General features: G+C 38.2%; 1 protein-coding gene across 6 annotated transcripts in view; it reads right to left on the bottom strand.

Moving 5' to 3' along the window:
* Positions 1-19,128, bottom strand: part of GOPC (golgi associated PDZ and coiled-coil motif containing) — a 51,694-nt gene that overhangs the window by 20,676 nt on the left and 11,890 nt on the right. For all 6 annotated transcript variants that reach the window (XM_012557384.2, XM_004382745.3, XM_023737194.1 and 3 more), the window contains exon 2: positions 253-417. In XM_012557384.2, coding sequence (XP_012412838.1) covers positions 253-417 — 165 coding nt within the window. The remainder of the gene's footprint in view (positions 1-252; positions 418-19,128) is intronic.

The raw sequence follows: 19,128 nt of genomic DNA, 5'->3' as shown, positions 1-19,128 counted from the left end.
CTTTTAAATACATTTATACATGTTTTTAAAAAGGAAAAAAATTCTAAATATCAGCTGGTTATTTATATTATCAGTGATCATCTTAGGTAATGAGATTGTGGATGATCATGATAATCTTTACCTTTTCTGTATTTTCTAAATTTGCCACCATGAGCACATATTACCTTTTACAATTAAAAAAGCCTCATTAAAAATTGTCCTATACATCCTCTTAAATAGATGCAAGTATATGTCACCCTCTAAACTACTTACCAATTTCGCCTTAATGGTACCAGAGTCCACACTTTGACCAGTTTTAGCATGAAGCTGAAGCTGAACAGAATGCAACTGTAAAAGCTGCTCATGTACTTCTTTTTCCAACACAACTTTCTCCGCTTGGGTCTCTGTCAGTTCAGATTTCAGATCTACCAACTGTGCCTTATAAAACACAACAATGAAAAAATTAAGTATTTTGAATTCTCTTTATTTTGACTATAATAATTATGATTCAAGAATGACACAGAGCCTATATTTGAAATGAACAGATGAACACTGGGAGGTTATTATCTGACCAAGATATAGGTCATCTGTCTAAACTGACATAACATCAATAGTACAAGTGAGACACTTGAGACGCAAGAGAACTCTACTAAAGAGTATTTTCTAATGACTTAGAGTGCTAGTTCCATTTTACTTTGCTTACTACTCTTATGCCTCTTCACTGCTTCACCTTTTTCTAGAAAGCTTATGAAAATATACAGGTACAGGATGGTTCACCAACTTGTAAAGACAACATGTGCTACAGTGGTCCACTAACATTAAGAGCGTATTAGAGGAGAGGCAAAGATGGTAACTTTAAGGACTAAGGTGAGCCTGACCCAAGCCATGGTGTTTTCAATTGCCTCGTATGCATGAGAAAGCTGGACAATGAATAAAGAAGACTGAAGAATTGATATATTTGAATTATGGTGTTGGCAAAGAATACTGAATATACCATGGACTGCCAGAAGAGCGAATAAATCTGTAAGTACAGCCAGAATGCTCCTTAGAAGCAAGAATGGCAAGACTTCGTCTCACATACTTTGAATACGTTATCAGGAGGGACCAGTCCCTGGAGAAGAACATCATGCTTGGTAAAATAGAAGGTCAGCTTTTAAAAAAGAGAAGGACCCTCCACAAGATGGACTGACACTGTGGCTGCAACAATGGGCTCAGGCATAACAACGATTGTGAGGACGGCACAGGACTGGGCAGTGTTTCGTTCTGCTGTACACAGGGTCGCCGTGAGTCGGAATCAACTTGACAGCCCTTAACAACAACAAAGGAAAGGCCAGTAAGTGGTATTCTGTCCTCATTCCAGAAAATACTAGGCCCCAATCAGCCTAATCACTACCTATCAAACGGCTAACTAAAGGTGCTAAAAAAAGGTGTCAGCTACCAAGGCTACAGGGGGGCCTAAAGGTCAGAGTTAACTGCAAGCTTTCAGTTACAGTGTAGCTGAACAACTCATCAGGATCACTTATGCATTCAATTTGAAGTTTTTAACTTTTGCACAGTTGATACATTGTTTTACAGTTGTGCACAGATGTGTCCCTTGTGTGTGATTGGTCTTCCAAACTAGACATTAAAGATCAAGACAAGGCCTTTGTTTCCTATTCAATTCAACATAATTTTACTAAGTATCAAAGGGCCCAGAACTATGCTAAGCACCAGCAGAAAAAAACTGTAGATAACATTTTTAAAATTTGTAGATGAGAATCATTTATGCCTTTGAGAAACTTTCGTATCAGTTAGAGTGGTAAATTTGCATGCAACCAAATAAAGAAAAGAGATGTGGCAACTCTGGCACTGTCTACAGATCACTCTGTATCAGAAGAGGTTCCTCAGTCCCTTTTTTGTTTTTATTCATGTATAACTTCTTGTTGTTTGCTGTTGAGGCGATTCAGACTCATAGCAACCCTAAAGGACAAGAGTAGAACTGCCCCATAGTGATTGCTAGGCTGCAGTCTTTACGGGAACAGATCGTCAGGTCTTTTCCCTGCCCCACAGTGATTCCTAGGCTGAAATCTTTATGGGAACAGATTGGCACGTCTTTTCCCCTGTGGAGCGAATGGTGAGCTCGAATCGCTAACCTTTTGTTTAGTAGCTGAGTATTAAACATTGAACCAACAGGGCTTCATATGCTTGTGTGTGTATATATATATATATATAATATAAAGTATATATACAATGAAACCTGTGAGAGTCAGAGCTCGACAGGACTGCCTTGTTTTTCCGGGTCTTGCAAGTTTTCCGCCTTTGACAGGGTACAGTCTTACCACTTTTCTATTGCTAGTTTTAGTGGAAAATATTTGACAGGTTTCTTCCTTACACAGGTTCTGGCTTTTGCAAGTTTTACTGTATATAACTGGCCCAGTCCCAAGGAATTCAAAGTAAAAGAAGGTTTAGAGAAAGTTAGTGAGGAAAAGATTCATACTAAGAGTTTGGACGGGCTTTGAAGGAAACAACAACACGAACAAAATAAAAGCAGCAAAGCAGTCTAGGGATGGGAAGAAGACTAGCAAAGGCAAAGATGCAGAGAGAGACCAGAAGTCGTAAAATAAGTATCTTAGGTAAATTCTCTGAGTAAAGGGGCCAGAGGATTGGAATATATCTTTATATCCTAACTGTACCACCCAGTGCCTAGTACATAAAACATGCTCAATAAATGTTTAATTGAAATAATTCTAATACCAGCTCTGCCACTGACTAGCCTTGTAACTCTTGATAAATCATTCTGTATCCAATCAAGTTTCCTCAGTTTTAAAATAGTGATAACATCCTTGGCTTTGACTATTCTCATAAGATTATTACCTTATATAGAAAAGCATTTACTAGAATATGAAGATGTTTTCATCAGGGAGATAAGACTACCTACTGACACACTGGATAAGACTGGATAGGACAAACGAAGCCGGATATAACCAAAAGTGAGATTTAATCTGATATGAAATCACTACACGCTCTCAATAACATTTTTGTTTTTAATAACAGCTTTACCACAGATTCACCTTTTAAGTGTACAATTCAGTGGCTTAGTATAGAGTTGCACCACCATCATCACTATATAATTTTAGAATATTTTCTCTAAGTAACATTTTAGCAACATGATATTTGCTGGTAAGGGTGAAGTCAGGGACACTAGCAAGCACCCCACTGTAGCTTTCCAAATGAGATAGTATCACGGTAATTTTGTAAAAGGAAATAAAACATTTTAAAATGCTGAAAAGAAATTATCAGCAACAGTTAGTTACAGACTGACTAGTAGAAGATTAAGTCATACAATAACTCAAATATTTTAAGTTTGGAGAACAGTGAAACCATCGAATAGTAAGATTAGAATGGTAGTTTATTAGACATGAGAAAAAGAGATGAGTTCAAGTTTTAGACAAGATGATTTTGTGTCAACCATGATATAATCAACAAGAACTATCCCCCAGAATGTTGGAAATAGAGAAACAAGTGAAAAGTTGGAGCTGGGGTGGGAACTAGGAGCACAGAAATGAAAAATTAATATCCTAAAATTGAGTTACAGGGAGAACAGAGGGTCAAGGGCTGGGGCTTGGGTAATAACCAGTCAGGGATGGCCTGAAAGGTAGAAGAGAGGTGCCATGCTCTAAACCAAACAAAAATGTGGCATAATATAAACACTGTGCTGCAGCCTGCTTTTTTTCCCCGTCTACAGATAACTCCATTATCCACAGAGCTTCCACATTCCCTTTTTTATAACGTTTTTATTCATGTATAACTTACATCTGAGAAGTAGACAAATCATAATGAATTGCAGAAAGTAAACACACTCATGTAACTACCACCCAGATACAGAAATAGGCAGTACGAGGACCCCAGGATCCTCCTTGTGACCCCCTCCCAAGTACTACCTCCACTTTCCTCCACGTAAGTAATCATTACCCTGACTTCTAACACTATAGATAGGTTCACTTGTTTTTGAAAGTTATATAACTGGAATCATATTGTATGCATTCATTTATACCTAGCTTTCTGGCTCAAGAGTATGTTTATGAGAGTCATTCCAGTTGTCTTTGTAGCTATAGTTCACTCATTTTCATTGCTATACAGCATTATATGAACATACTATTAATTCTACTTTCTGCATCTCATTTGGGCTGTTTCTAGTTTTGACTATTAAAATGATGTTGTTATCAACCTGTCTTTTTGTGCTTACATGAATACATTCCTGTTGAGTAAACACCCAGGAGGGGAACTTCTGGATTATAGAGCATGCATATGTTGAAGCTCAGGAGAAAAGGCAAAACAGTTTTCCAAGTAATTGTAGCAACTGATATGGCCACCAGGTATATGAACTCAATAGTTTCACATCCTAGCCTTCACTTGGCATTGCCAGTCTTTTTAATTTTAGCCATTCTAGCAGGAATGTGGTGGCACTTCATTGTGGTTTTAATTAAACTTCCCTGATTGCTAATAAGATTGATTACCATTTCATGTTTATTGACCATTTGGATATCCTCTTTTGTGAACTGCCTGTTCAAGTCTCTTGCATATTTCTCAATAGGGCTGTCTACACTTTTCTTATTGATTTGTGGGAGTTCTCTCTCTCTCTACACACACACACACACACACACACACACACACACACACACACACTCTGAATATGAACCTCTATATTGGGCATGAGTTACAAATACCTTTTCCCATTCTGTGGCTTGTCTTTTCACTTTTTAAAAGGTGATTTTGATGAACAGAGTGCTTAACTTTAATGTAGTTCAATATATCAATATCCCAGGGTTATGAGATATTCTATGTGATCTTCTAGTTGTCATTTAGAGCCACACTGAATCTGGAATCAATTTTTGTGTACTGTGTGAGAAGTTAAGCTCCATATTTTTCATTATGGCTATCCAATTGACCCAGCATCACTTATCAAAAGTATCTTTTTCCCATTTCTCTGCAATGCCACCTTTGTCATAAATCAAGCATTCATATATTTGAGGATCTGTTTCTGGACTTCTGTCTCCTATTCTGCCAGTCCATTTATCTGTATTTGCATCAATACTATTCCTTCCTCCATTTTACAACTGAGTAGCACTTCATTATATGGCCATTCCTTGGTTTATTCAACTACGTCCTTATTGATGGACATTTGGGTGGCTTTTGCCAGTGAATCTTTGGGACAGATTCCTAGACATGTTCTTGCTATTGCAAAGAGTAAATAACCATATGTAATTTTACTAGATATTGTCAAATTCCCCTCCATAGAGGGTTTTACCATTTTCCATGCACACTAGCAATGTATAAGAATGCCTGTTTCCCCACAAGTCTTGACTATAAGAGTTCGTCAACTTTTGGATTTTTGCCCATCTTGATGGATGAGACGTATGCTATCTCAAGGTACTTTAAATTTTATTTCTCTTGGTAAGTGCAACGATGAGAATCATTTGCAATTCTTTTTCTTTGTGAAGTGTCTGCACTTATCTTTCAGTCATTTTTCTATCAGCCTTCTGATCTTTTTATTCTCAATCAGTGGCAGCTCTACCTATTAAGCATATTAGCTCTTTGTGATGTAAGTTGCAAATTTTTTTTCCACAGGTTTTCATTTGTCTTTTCTGTGTGCAGGAAGCCTATAAGATGGTTCCCAATGATCCCTGCTTCCTGATATTCACACCCTTGTGTAATCACCTTCCCTGGGCTGTGGACTGGATCTACTGACTTGTTTCCAACAAATAAAATGCCATTTCTGAGATTTGGTTACAAAGAGACAATGGCTTACATTTTATGCATTCGTGCTTGTTTGCTCTGATGGAAGCCTGATGCTAAGTTGTGAGCTGCCCTATGGAGAGGGCTAGGTGACAAGGATTGGAGGTCTCCAGCCAACAGCTAGAAAGGAATGCTGGCCCTCAGTTCAACAGCCTGTGAGGTAATGAACCTTGCCAACAACTATGTGAATGAGCTTGGAAGCAGATCATTCTCCAGTCAAGCCTTCTGATAAGACTGTAGCCCCGGCCAACACCTTGATGACCTGAGGTGTGTGAGACTGAGGCAAAAGCACCCAGCTAAGCTATGCTTAGATTTCTGACTCACAGAAACTGTGAGATAATAAATGTCTGTTTTTTGAAGCTGCTAAGTTTTGGCGGCAATCTGTTACACAGCAATAGATAATTAATATACTCAACGGTATTTTCTGCTTTGCAGTCAATTTTTTTTTAATGCAGTCAAATTTACCATCTTTACTTCTATTGCTTCTAGACTTTGAGTCATGTTTAAAAAAAAATCTCCATTCCCAGGTTATAAGGGATTCACTTATGTTTTTTCTTAGTGCTTGTAGTTTCATATTTTACTTTTAAAGTGCTTGTCCATTTTGCATTTATCCTGGTATACAGTGTGAAAATGGATCCAATTTTATCATTCTCCATATGGCTCTCCAGTTGTCTCAATACCAATTGTTTAAAAGTTCGTATTTTCCCAAATAATTTGAAAATCTGCCTTTATTTCACTTTATCTCTAGACTTGCTACTCTATTTCATTAGTCTATCTATTCATGTACCAATACTCTACTCTTTTATAGTGTCAAGAACACAGGATAAGGCAAGACCAGGGTCAAAGCATGACTGATTCAGCCATTAAACATACAAGGCACTTTTAGATTCATACAGTTTATTACTTACATAAGCAGTGAAAGGAACAGTAGCCAAAAATACTTGTCCTTCTACCACATACCAAAAACAACAGCACCAAAACAAAAGAAACAGATGATTAGAACACAAGTTGTAGGGAACACAATTCCACTGCTGAAGAGTCAATTCTAGACTGCAGTTAAATGGTTTTAAAATCTGCAGCTCTATTCTGAACGAGGCAAAGCAGAAGTCTCATACCTCACCAGAACCCAGGAAGCTATAAGAATCTCATGAGAGCCTTCCAGGGGAAATTAGAGGAGAGTGGAATATGGCCTTAAGGTAGTGCCACACAGGCCTTCCATCTTTTCATGTTCTGGAAGGATCGCAAGGCAGTCTGCCAAGACGCAGATTAGCTGTGTGGCTTATGTAGATACATGCAAGTTTGCCAGGGCACCACAGTGCAGCCATTCCCCTACACAGATGCTTTATGTTTTAGTATTTGGTAAAGCTAACCCTTCCGCACATTAAATACTTTTTGGCCTGAATTCTACCTTATCTGGTATCCCATTTGCAACTCTTGCTTTCATTTTACTTGTATTTACCTGCTATAATCTTGTCTGTTCTTTAATTTTTAACCTTTCTGAATCCTTTTGCTTTAGGTGTCTCTTGTATTAATCAAACTGAAAACGTTTTTCTTTCAGGATACATTAAGCCTGTTGACATTTACTGATGACACTGATATGTTTGGTCCAATTTTGTCATATTTTTCATGTTATATTTGTATATATCACACACAGAGACACAAAGTTTTCACTGTTCTTTTTGCTGGATTTAAAAATACATATTTTAATATTCAGGAAGCTTTGCATCTTTGTTCTAAAGATTATTTTTACATAATATCCTTAATTTCCTCTTTAGATACTACTTAAGATATCATCCCTTCTATGAGTAAGGAGCTCTGGTGGCGAAGTGGTTAAAGCCATTAACTACAAACTGAAAGGTCAGCGGTTTGAAACCAGCAGCAGCTCCATGGGAGAAAGATGTGACAGTCTGCTTCCGTAGAGATTTACAGCCTTGGAAACCCTATGAGGTCACTATGAGTTGGAATAGACTCGATGGCAGTGGGTTTTCTATGAGCAGTAAATAAAGTCAGCTGGTAATCTCTTCTCCCTTCCTTCACTCTTCTCCAGCATTTAGTGTTGTCCTTCTACTCCCAACTAATACCCATGACCAATTATCAAGTTTATGCTACTTTCAAATACGCTCTCTTTTCTCCATTTTTGGTAGTTGCACTATGTCTATATTGCAGAGTATAACATTTAAATATTATTCTATCACCTTTAATTCCATCATTTAATCTTAGTTCTACTCTTAAAAATATATCCTATGCTCACCACCAGACCTATGATTTCAGCTCATTCTCAAGTAGATTTCTCAGAAAGGTCTCATAAAAATATTCTGTGAGTTCTAGTATGTTCATGACTATTTATTTGTAGTCTTTATGCTCAAAGTCAGTTTGGCTGGATATAAAATCTTCGGCTCACATACTCTTTCAGTATTTTAAATATGTTGCTCCATTGTCTTCTGGTATGAAATACTGTTGTTAAAAAGTTTAATCCTAATCTTTTTTCCTCTCTCTTATAAGTGGCTTAGTCTGTATTTGGCAGATCCCTGGATGGCATGAACAGTAAAGCACTCCACTACTAGCCAAAAGATTGGTGGTTCTAAATGACCCAGAAGTGCCTTAGAAGACAGGCCTGGTGATCTGCTTCCAAAAGGTCACAGCCTTGAAAATCCTATGGAACAGTTCTACTCTGCACACATGGAGTCACTACAAGTTGGACTGGAATCAGCTCCATGGCAACTAGCAACAACAAGTTTTTATTTTACTAGAATACAGTTTGGTATTAATCATTCCAGGTCCATGTGTTCTCTCTCAATATGCAGATTAATCTGCTGTTATTTCAGGAAAATTTTGTGATGCTTCTACAGGAACTCAAATTATACTAATATTAATTACTCTTTTCCTTTTAAATTTATAATTTTCTCTCAAATCTTTTATTTTTGTTATTTATATCCTTTCTTTTTCTTGCTTTACTTACAGTACTATTTTTTGTACTCTTCTAGTTTAGTTTTTATTCTGAAATAATTTTTTCTAATTTTTTCCAGAGCTCTACAAGCATTCTTTTGATTTTATTTCTTATGCTGTTTTATTCACAGTTGAATAATATTATTAATTTATTTTATTTTACAACATAGTTTAGAGTTTTCATGTGCTTTGTGGCCATATTTTCCTGATATGCTTTCATATTTGTTATTTTATTAATTTTTATCTTATTTGTTGCAGTACATTTTTACAAGGTTCAAATGTAATCCTTTAACGTTACTAATGTTTAAATGATAGGGGCTTTCATGTACATTTAGAAGAAAGCCTCCCTGGAGGAGGAGGATGTGAGCCTGGGTAGCTTTCCTAGCTTCATGGCTTGAGGGCTCCCTCCTCTGGCCTTAAAGTAAACTAAAACCATAGCCTCTTTGTGTAGCCATAACCAGTTTTAAAATCTACCTATGTTTCCCCCTCTATCTTGAATACAAACTTTCTCTTCCCTTCAAACTTTCTGTTTCTGTCCTGCTCAATTAGATTCTACTTTTAGCAATGTTTCTTCAAAATTGGCCTCTATCCTTTTATAAAGGAGTTTTTGTTGGAAATTTCTGAGATTCTCAAAGTACACCCCAGTACTCTCTAATCTTCTTGCAGCATTTTAGTGTGCCACCATGGTCTGTTTTTCATTCATCCACAACCTGGAGGCAGTTTTGCCAGTTGTTCTCAAATTTGCTTGCTCAAATTTCCCACTCAAAGTGATATCCTCTCTTTTGGAGATTTGTTGGTGATTTCTGTGTTTCTTGGCTCCTTTTTCTGTAACTTCTACCATGCAGTTGCTCTTCCACATGAGATTTACGTGGGTCCTGCTATACCCATTTAAAAAACCCATTGCCATTGGGTTGATTCTTACTCATAGCAACCCTATAGGACAGAGTAGAACTGCCCCACTGGGTTTCCAAGGCTGTAATCTTTATGGAGGCAGACGGCCACATCTTTCTCTGAAGGAGTAGCTGGTGGTTTTGAACCTTTAACCTTTCGGTTAGCAGCCTAGTGCTTAACCACTGCACCATGAGGGCTCCTTCCTGCTACAACACCTACCCACATTTTGGAGTTTATGAGAATACCTCATCTACTTTTACTGAAGAAGCTGTCATTAAGTCTTCTTTTTGGTGATTTTAAGTGCTCTACCTGCTTTTACAAAAATACATTTTTTTAAATTAAAAAGTATGCCTTTATCATGACTTTCCTCAAACCAGAAGTCCTCAGCTCACATGTTTTCACTGTAACAGGAAGGCTGTGATATTCTAACTCAGCGCTGTCCAACAGAAACATAGTACCATTTACATATGCGATTTTAAATATTCTAGTAGTTACATTTAAAAAGTAAAATAAAGCAGGTGAAATTAATAACATTATATTTAGCCCAATACATCCAAATTATCATTTAAACGTATAATCAGTATAAAACAATTATTAATGGGATATTATATTCTTTTCTTCATGCTAAGTCTTCAAAATCTATTGTGTATTTTACACAGACAGTACATTCTCAATTTGGACAGCCACATTGCAAGTACTCAATAGCCATAGGGGGCTAGTGGCTACTGTACTGGACAGTGCAGGTCCAGGCCTTTTATTACGAATCTGAAGCTTTAAAATTTAAATGCTAGAAGAAATAATAGGTAGTTGAAGCTGTTCTTTAAATATAATAAATTTAAATACAAGAGATTAAATACAACAGAACTTTATTTCCATTGCTTTCTACAACAGTATATAAGCAAATTCTTATATACCTTTCACAAATCCTCTTAACCAAAACACATAAGGGGGAGGAAGAGAAAAAACTTACCCGTACGGTAAACATGTCTTACAGACTTTTATTCATTTAACAAATTGTCTACCAAGAAAAATAACATTTTAAATCACCTATCACTAGAAGATGTTCAGTACACCTTGAAGATTGCTCCTTTAGAGTCCAAATAAGCCTGTTCTAGAAATTCCCTGGCAAAAACAAAAACCACCTAGAGGGTTTTATGGTCATTGAAACAAAATAAATGCAAAAGGGAAATAAATGATTACATAATATGCACAGTCTTTTTGATTACTATGTAGCTTATGCTAAAGTCAACATACCCAGAAATAGTTTAAATTCGGCAATTTAATCTGTAACAAGCTTTGTAGCCCCCAGGACACTCACACTTAAGACCAACTGGCTCAAATTCAGGGGTTCCCACTACCCCTTCAAGACACCAGCTGCAAGCTCATGGGTCCCTAGGACTTCTGCATTTCTGACCTGTCAGCTACAAACCTGGGGGTTTCCTCTACTCCATCAGGGTTGATAATTCGCTAGAATGACAGAACTCAGGAAAGCACTCTACTTATGAACAGGGGTCTAATTAGATAAGCAGACTGATTGACTTATTGCCCATGTGGCTGAACTCAATCTCCAGGCCCCCTTCTTACTGAGCCCCACATTCTGAGTCTTGTTAGCAGAAACTATCAGGTGCGGTCTGAAGTCCTCCATGGATAACAAAGACACCCAATCACTCTGGAAATTACAGGGGTTTAGAGGTTACCTCCCAGGAATCAAGGACAAAGACGAAATTATTTGGGTAAAGTACTTTTTACCTTATAGTGCAGATCTTTTAAAAGTGATCTATTATAAACATGAACTCTTCACTATATCAAATATAATTTCTCAAGAGGTTGCTCAACTTTGAAAAATAATTCTTTAGAAAGAGAGGATACAGATATCAAAATTCAAAACCCAATTTTATTTTTTTGGAACAAAACAAGTCTTTCAAATTTAGTATAAATTGAGTAATATTTAACTTACTCTCTATTGATCTATGATGTAAGCAATTTTTGCTGCTCAGAAATCTGTCATTGGTAAATTCTATGTCAAATTAGAGATTTCTGTTTTTTAAATGCCTACCCTTCTAATACCCAGGGTTTTAGAACTAAAAAGGATCTTAGAGAACACAGATACTATAACTATGGTAATTAATACATGGATAATGAAACCAAGGACCAAAGAGGCTGCTTTTATTTCTAGGGTCACCCACTAGTCAGTGGCAGAACACTTGACTGATTCCAGAAGCAAGGTAGTAGAAGTATTATCAAGCAGGCAGGCATAAGGAAAAACTGGTTACTACAGCTACAGTGGCATAGTGGTTAACAGCTCGGCTGCTAACTAAAAGGTGGGCAGTTTAAGTCCACCAGTCACTCCTTGGAAACTGTATGGAGCAGGTCTACTCTGTCCTATAGGGTCGCTATGAGTCGGAATTGACTCTATGGCAATGGGTTTGGTTTTTTTGTTTTGTTTTGGTAGAGCTACAGTGAAGCCCTGGTGGTGAAGTGGTTAAGAAAGTGGCTGCTAACCAGAAGGTTAGCAGTTCGAATTCACCAGCCACTCCTTGGAAACCCTATGAGGCAGTTCTGTTTTACCCTATAGGGTTACTATGAGTCAGAATTGACTAGATGGCAACAGGATTTTTATAGGTACAGTAAGGAGCCCTGGTGGCACAATGTTTAAGAGCTCAGCTGCTAACTGAGAGGTTAGTGGTTCAAACCTACCAGCTGCTTCGCAGGAGAAAAGACCTGGCAATCTGCTCCCATAAAGATTACAGCCTAGGGAATCCACTCTGTCATACAGGGTTGCTGAGTCAGAATTCACTTGATGGCACACAACACACACACATAGCTACAGTACATATGCTTAACTTTCTACCAATACTCACAGCTACCCAGAGCAAGCATCTACCTACCAAATGGCAGGCATACATGCTCCATATGTTATCTTTAATTCTTATCATAACCCCTCCAACTTCTTTTTTAATAATTAAGGAAACTGGAAATCAGAGCTTAAGGAATTTGCACAAGACCATACAGCTAGTAAGTACAGACTCAAAACCATAAAAAAAAAGTCTGGGCACTTCCACTTCACTGTCTTACCCAGGTCATACTATATAACTACTTAAGAGTGAAAGCTAAAACAAAACAGCTGATTTCAACCTTCAAACCTAAGTTTTTAAGTAATATCCAAAAAATGTTAAGAAATACAAAATGAGACTCTATTACATATAGATTTTATTTGGTATACACTTTTTCATTTTTCTACATTTTATCATGAACTTTTGTTATAATATTTATAGGAACTATATTATCATACACATTTCATTTACAGAAAAATAAAACAAAATCGGCCACCAAGACATTCTTTCCCTAGAACTCATTAAGGATAAAACTATCTCATTTTAGGAGGGTCTCTGGGCCTTAAGACCATGGCCTTCACTTCACCCAAACCATTAAATCAACTAGGTGACAATAGTCTAAAGCAGTGATTGCCCAAGCGTGGTCCCCGGACCACTAGTATCAGCTGGAATCAAGTTAGGAGATAAGATAAAAATTCTGGGCATAATGGACAAAGTAGGAATGACATACCCCAAGAATGGAAAAGAGAAACAGAGAAGCAGTTTACCCAAATAACATTATAGGATTATCAACACCATTTAAAAAAAAATATTTAATGTAGTCTTTACTATTCTATTTCTCATCTCATACTCTTCAAAACATTCAAACTTCTGCACCAAGGTAATTCCATTCTAATATAATTCCTAACTACTGGATTTTTACTCTGTGGCACAAAAATTAATTTTTTAATTCAGAATTTCCTATTATTCCACTTTGTCTAGACGACCTTAATCCTCTGCCTATGTAATCTTCCAAAAATACACAGCAGCTGCAATGTTTTTGTTGTTTCTAGATGTAAGCTAGTTTTTCTTTCTTTCATTATTTTGTGGACAAAAATGCCAATTACTTTACTTTACGCATTCCTCAAAAACCTCTTATTTTTGGGTGAGGATCAAACTAAGGCAAGAAATTAGAGGGCATTAAGTTTCGTAACAGGGAACTTGGACCCATTAGTTTCATCATGCCATGCAGCTCTTTTAATAAAATTTTAGGTCTGCACCAAGAACCTAAAAAAATACAATAAAACATCTTATTTGCACATAAAAAATTGAGGCTCAAAAAGGTTTTTGTGCAATGTGTAAGTAGGAGGGAGGTGTAAACGGGAACTCTGTGCACTTTCTGCACAATTTTTCTGTAAACCTAAAACTGCTGTAAAAAAAAGTCTATTACAGAAAAAGATCATGTGAATATCCCCAAATTTTGTAATTTTGTAAACTGGATGGGATTAAAACTCAGATCTCCTAACATACTTTGTAATTGTGGCAAGAAATAGAAACAAATGGTAAGGAAGCAGTCCATGAGCTCTAAATTTCAGAAGCAGACCATGCTTGAAGCAAGAGATTCCAAACACAAATACTACCAACCACCCAAAACACACACAGACGTGCACAAGCACCGAACTCATGTACCTACACAGGCACGAACACACACAGACACACATGCAGGCATGTGAGCAGGAACATATGCAGGGCACAGTCACACTTGCACGGCACAGTCACACTTGCACACACAAGCACACATTGCCCAAGCCATTTAGGAATGCAAAGAAAATAAGTGATTCCAAATAGCAGTGTAACTGTAATGAACCACAACATAGAAAGCTACTAAAAAAGATGTCAATATCACTTACAAATGCTCCTACACCTTTTATAAAGTATGTGTACAAAAGGTAATCACTTCACTAAAGAGAAACTATCACACTTTTAAACATCTGTCTAGTCTTTCTGTTTGAATATGCAATTTAAGATGAAAAGTACAGGTTGGAATTAAAATCTCTAGCAGTCATATCATTTAATGCCAATATCTAAAATTTATCATCTATACCCACCTACTTCCCAAAAGGCTTTAAAGCTCAAATGGTCAATAAAACAAATGTTAAAAAATAGAAACCATACAGAGATGACAGGATATCATTATAAAAAATACTGACCTATTACAGTTTATTGAGTATTAAATTTAATACTGAGGTTCCTATTAGTAGGAGAATGTTAACTGTTATATAATTCTCCTTGTCTTATAAAAGGAAGCAATGCCCTTCTATTTTGCAAGTCTGTCTTTTTTCCTGGAACCAAACTTTTAAAAGAATGTATCATAGAGATTCTTATACAAGGCTTCCTAAACTACCCGACAGACAGGAGGGGCAAAACCATTCTTCACATGATCTTTTCTCCTATAACAGGGATAATGTAACTATAATGAAAGCGTTTTTACTATCCTCTTCCGTTTCTTCGCTGCCTTCAAAATATCACAACAAAGTCTTAAAAATCATTTAACTTAACGCACTCATTTTAAAAGAATCTTCTTCTATTTTCCCTATGCCTGAGGTCTTTAGCACTGCTCACGATATCCAAGACTGCACAAGGCCAATGTGCCCCTTTCTAAAACTTAAGACTGTGGCCAAACAGAGAATAAATATACTCAGAGGCAAAATCTGAAAATCTCTGGCATCTCTCAAGATAGAAAATAATGTTCGTACTTACTCTAAGTCAACTCTTGAAACAGTCTGCTCATTTGGCTTGTGAAAGTTCTATGAGAAAACACCACCTATTCAATTTTCTCTATCCAACCATAATGACCACTAACCTCATCTGTCATTATTCTTCCCCAAATTGTTCTGGCAGTCTGGGAAAATGGCATGGTGGCAGCATCTGACCTCCTCTAACTTCACAAGGAAGGAGAATCACCATTAGCACCAGCCCAAGGCTAATTCCCACGAGGTAGACGGCAAACATACCTCCTCTCTCCAACCTTTTTACCAAGACTGACACCAGCTGTCTTAGTTATCTAGTGCTGCTATAACAGGAATAACACAAGTGGATGGCTTTAACAAAGAGAAATTTATTCTCTCATCGTCTAGTAGGCTAGGAGTCCAAATTCAGAGCGTCAGCTCCAAGGGAAGGCTTGCTTTCTCTGTCAGCTCTGGAGGAAGGTCCTTGTCATCAATCTTCCCCTGGTCGAGGAGCTTCTCAGCTCAGGGACCCCAGGTCCAAAGGACACACTATTCTCCTGGCTCTTGTTTCTTGGTGGTATGAGGTCCCCATGTCTCTGTCCCTTTTCTCTTTTATATCTCAAAACAGATTGGCTTAAGACACAATATAATCTTGTAGATCTTATCAATGTAACTGCCACTAATCCATCTCATTAACATCACAGATACGATTTACAACACATAGGAAAATCATATCAGATGACAAAATGGTGGACAATCACATGATACTGGGAATCACAGCCTAGCAAAGCTGACAGATATTTTTGGGGGACACAGTTCAATCCATAACACCAGCCGTCCTTCCCATGGCACTCTCTACTTCTCTGTTGGCTTCAATAACTTGTTGCAATGGCCACACAAAACTCATAGACCATATTCACAGTTATGGGGCTTATTAGGGAAGTAAGAGGTCCAACTCAGAATACAGTTCTTTGATCAGGAAAGCTTCTTATCCAGCCACGCCCGCAGGCAGACCTCTGCCACCGGTTCCCACTGGAACCCATGTGGGGTCCTCTTGCTTGGCCTCCAGAGAACAGGCTCCTCTTGGCCCCCCGAGGACAGGGTCCTCTCGGCCCTGAGGACAGGCTCTCCTTGGCCCTCAGCCCTCAGCCTCGCCTGTGCCTTGCTTGCGTAAGTGTTACAAAGCTCTTTTAGCTCTGCCGATAAGTGCCCGGAGGCACCCCACTCGGCCAGCAAGCCTCTTGCCTGGAGGTACTCAGCTCTCTTGCTTCATGGGTTGATATGCCCATTGTAGTCGCCTCGCTCCGCTGGCTGGGAAACTCACATCACATGACATCTCGTGCCAGTCTCCTGATTCTGTTGCTGCCCGTTTCTCTGCTGAGCTTGCCACCACTTCTCACCGTCTTGAGCTTTCTCCAATATTACAGCTCTCTGTCTCCTGGGTCTAGGAGGTTCTCAGCACAGGGACCCTGGTCCAAAGGACATGCTCTACTCCTGGCTCTTCTTCTTCATTCAACAAGTATTTATTGAGCACCAACTCTATGCCAAGCACTGAATTAGGTTCTGGGGATATAATGATGAACAAAACAAATGTGGATCCTGCCCTGGTAAAGCTTATAGTGGCCTGCTGCATGAGGCAGTCCATAAAGAAAACAAATGACATGTAACAGTAGCATTAAGTGTGTGCCACACACTTTTTATACACATATTCATATTTTAATTCTCTTAATCCTCACAACAACCCTCTAAGAGATGTACTTGTAGTACAGATAAGGAAACTGAAGCAGAAGAGGTTAGGGAGCTTGTCCAAGGTACAAAGCTAGTAAAATATATAATTACAAACTGTAATAAACTGTTTGAAAGAAAAGAATTAGTGGGGTAAGGGTGTGTCATGGATTGAATTGTGTCCCCCAAAAATATGTATATCAATCTGGCTAGGCCATGATTCCCAGTATTGTGTGACTATCCACCCTTTTGGCAAATGATGTGATTTTCCTATGTGTTGTAAATGCTATCTTTATGATGTTGATGTAGCTAAAGCAAAAGGAAGAAATGATGAAGTAAAAGAATTGAACAGAAGATTTCAAAGGGCAGCTCGAGAATACAAAGTAAAGTATTATAATGACATGTGCAAAGAGCTGGAGATTGAAAACCAAAGGGGAAGAACGTGCTCGGCATTTCTCGAGCTCAAAGAACTGAAAGAAAAAATTCAAGCCTCTAGTTGCAATAGTGACGGATTCTATGGGGAAAATATTAAACAATGCAGGAAGCATCAAAAGAAGATGGAAGGAATACACAGTCATTATATCAAGAAGAACTGGTTGACGTTCAACCATTTCAAGAGGTGGCATATGATCAGGAACTGATGGTACTGAAGGAAGAAGTCCAAGCTCCACTAAAGGCACTGGCAAAAAACAAGGCTCCATGAACTGACAGAATACCAACTGAGATGTTTCAACAAACAGAAGCAGTACTGGAAGCGCTCAGTTATCTATGCCAAGAAATTTGGAAGACAGCTACCTGGCCAACTAACTGGAAGAGATCCATATTTATGCCTATTACCAAGAAAGGTGATCCAAGCGAATGTGAAAACTATCGAACAATATCATTAATATCACACACAAGTAAAATTTTGCTGAAGATCATTCAAAAGTGGCTGCAGCAGTATGTCAACAGGGAACTGCCAGAAATTCAGGCCCGATTCAGAAGAGGATGTGAAACCAGGGATATCACTGCTGAGGTAGGATGGATCCTGGCTGAAAGCAGAGTATACAGGAAAGATGTTTACCTGTATTTTATTGACTATGCAAAGGCATTCAACTGTGTGGATCATAACAAATTATGGATAACATTGCCAAGAATGGGAATTCCAGAACACTTAATTGTGCTGATGAGGAACCTGTACATAGATCAAGAGGCAGTTGTTTGGACAGAACAAGGGGATACTGCATGGTTTAAAGTCAGGAAAGGTGTGCGTCAGGGTTGCATCCTTTCACCATACCTATTCAATCTCTATGCTGAGCAAATAATTCGAGAAGGTGGACTATATGAAGAAGAACAGCGCATCAGGATTGGAGGAAGACTCATTAACAACCTGCATTATGCAGATGACACACCTTGCTTGCTGAAAGTGAAGAGGACTTGAAGCCACTTACTGATGAAGATCAAAGACTACAGCCTTCAGTATGGATTACGCCTCAACACAAAGAAAACAAAAACCCTCACAACTGGACCAATAAGCAACATTGTGATAAACAGAGAAAAGATTAAAGTTGTCAAGGATTTCATTTTACTTGGATCCACAATCAACACCCATGTAAGCAGAAGTCAAGAAATCAAATGACCCACTGCATTGGGCAAATCTGCTACAAAAGACCTCTTTAAAGTGTTGAAAAGCAAAGATGTCACCTTGAAGACTAAGGTGCACCTGACCCAAGCCATGGTGTTTTCAATCACCTCATATGCATGTGAAAGCTGGACAATGAATAAGGAAGACCAAAGAACTGATGCCTTTGAATTGTGGTGCTGGCCAACAATATTGAATATACCATGAACTGCCAAAAGAACGAACAAATCTGTCTTGGAAGAAGTACAACCAGTATGGCCAACATACTTTGGACATGCTGTCAGGAGGGATCAGTCCCTGGAGAAGGACATCATGCTTGGTAAAGTACATGGTCAGCAAAAAAGAGGAAGACCCTCTCACCAAGATGGACTGACACAGTGGCTGCAACAATGGGCTCGAGCATAACAACGATTGTGAGCATGGCACAGGACCTGGCAGTGTTTCGTTCTGTGGTGCATAGGGTCGCTGTGAGTTGGAATCAACTCGATGGCACCTAACAACAACAAGATGTTGATTAGATGAGATTAGTGGCAGTTATCTTAATGAGGCAGGACTAAATCTACAAGATTAGATTGTGTCTTGAGCCAATCTCTTTAGAGATATAAAAGAGAGAAGCGAATGGAGAGACATGGAGACCTCATACCACCAA

This window comes from Trichechus manatus, unplaced genomic scaffold (assembly GCF_000243295.1).
Source record: "Trichechus manatus latirostris isolate Lorelei unplaced genomic scaffold, TriManLat1.0 scaffold00098, whole genome shotgun sequence".
Taxonomy (NCBI): Eukaryota; Metazoa; Chordata; class Mammalia; order Sirenia; family Trichechidae; genus Trichechus; species Trichechus manatus.
This window is presented reverse-complemented; position numbering and strand designations above follow the sequence as displayed.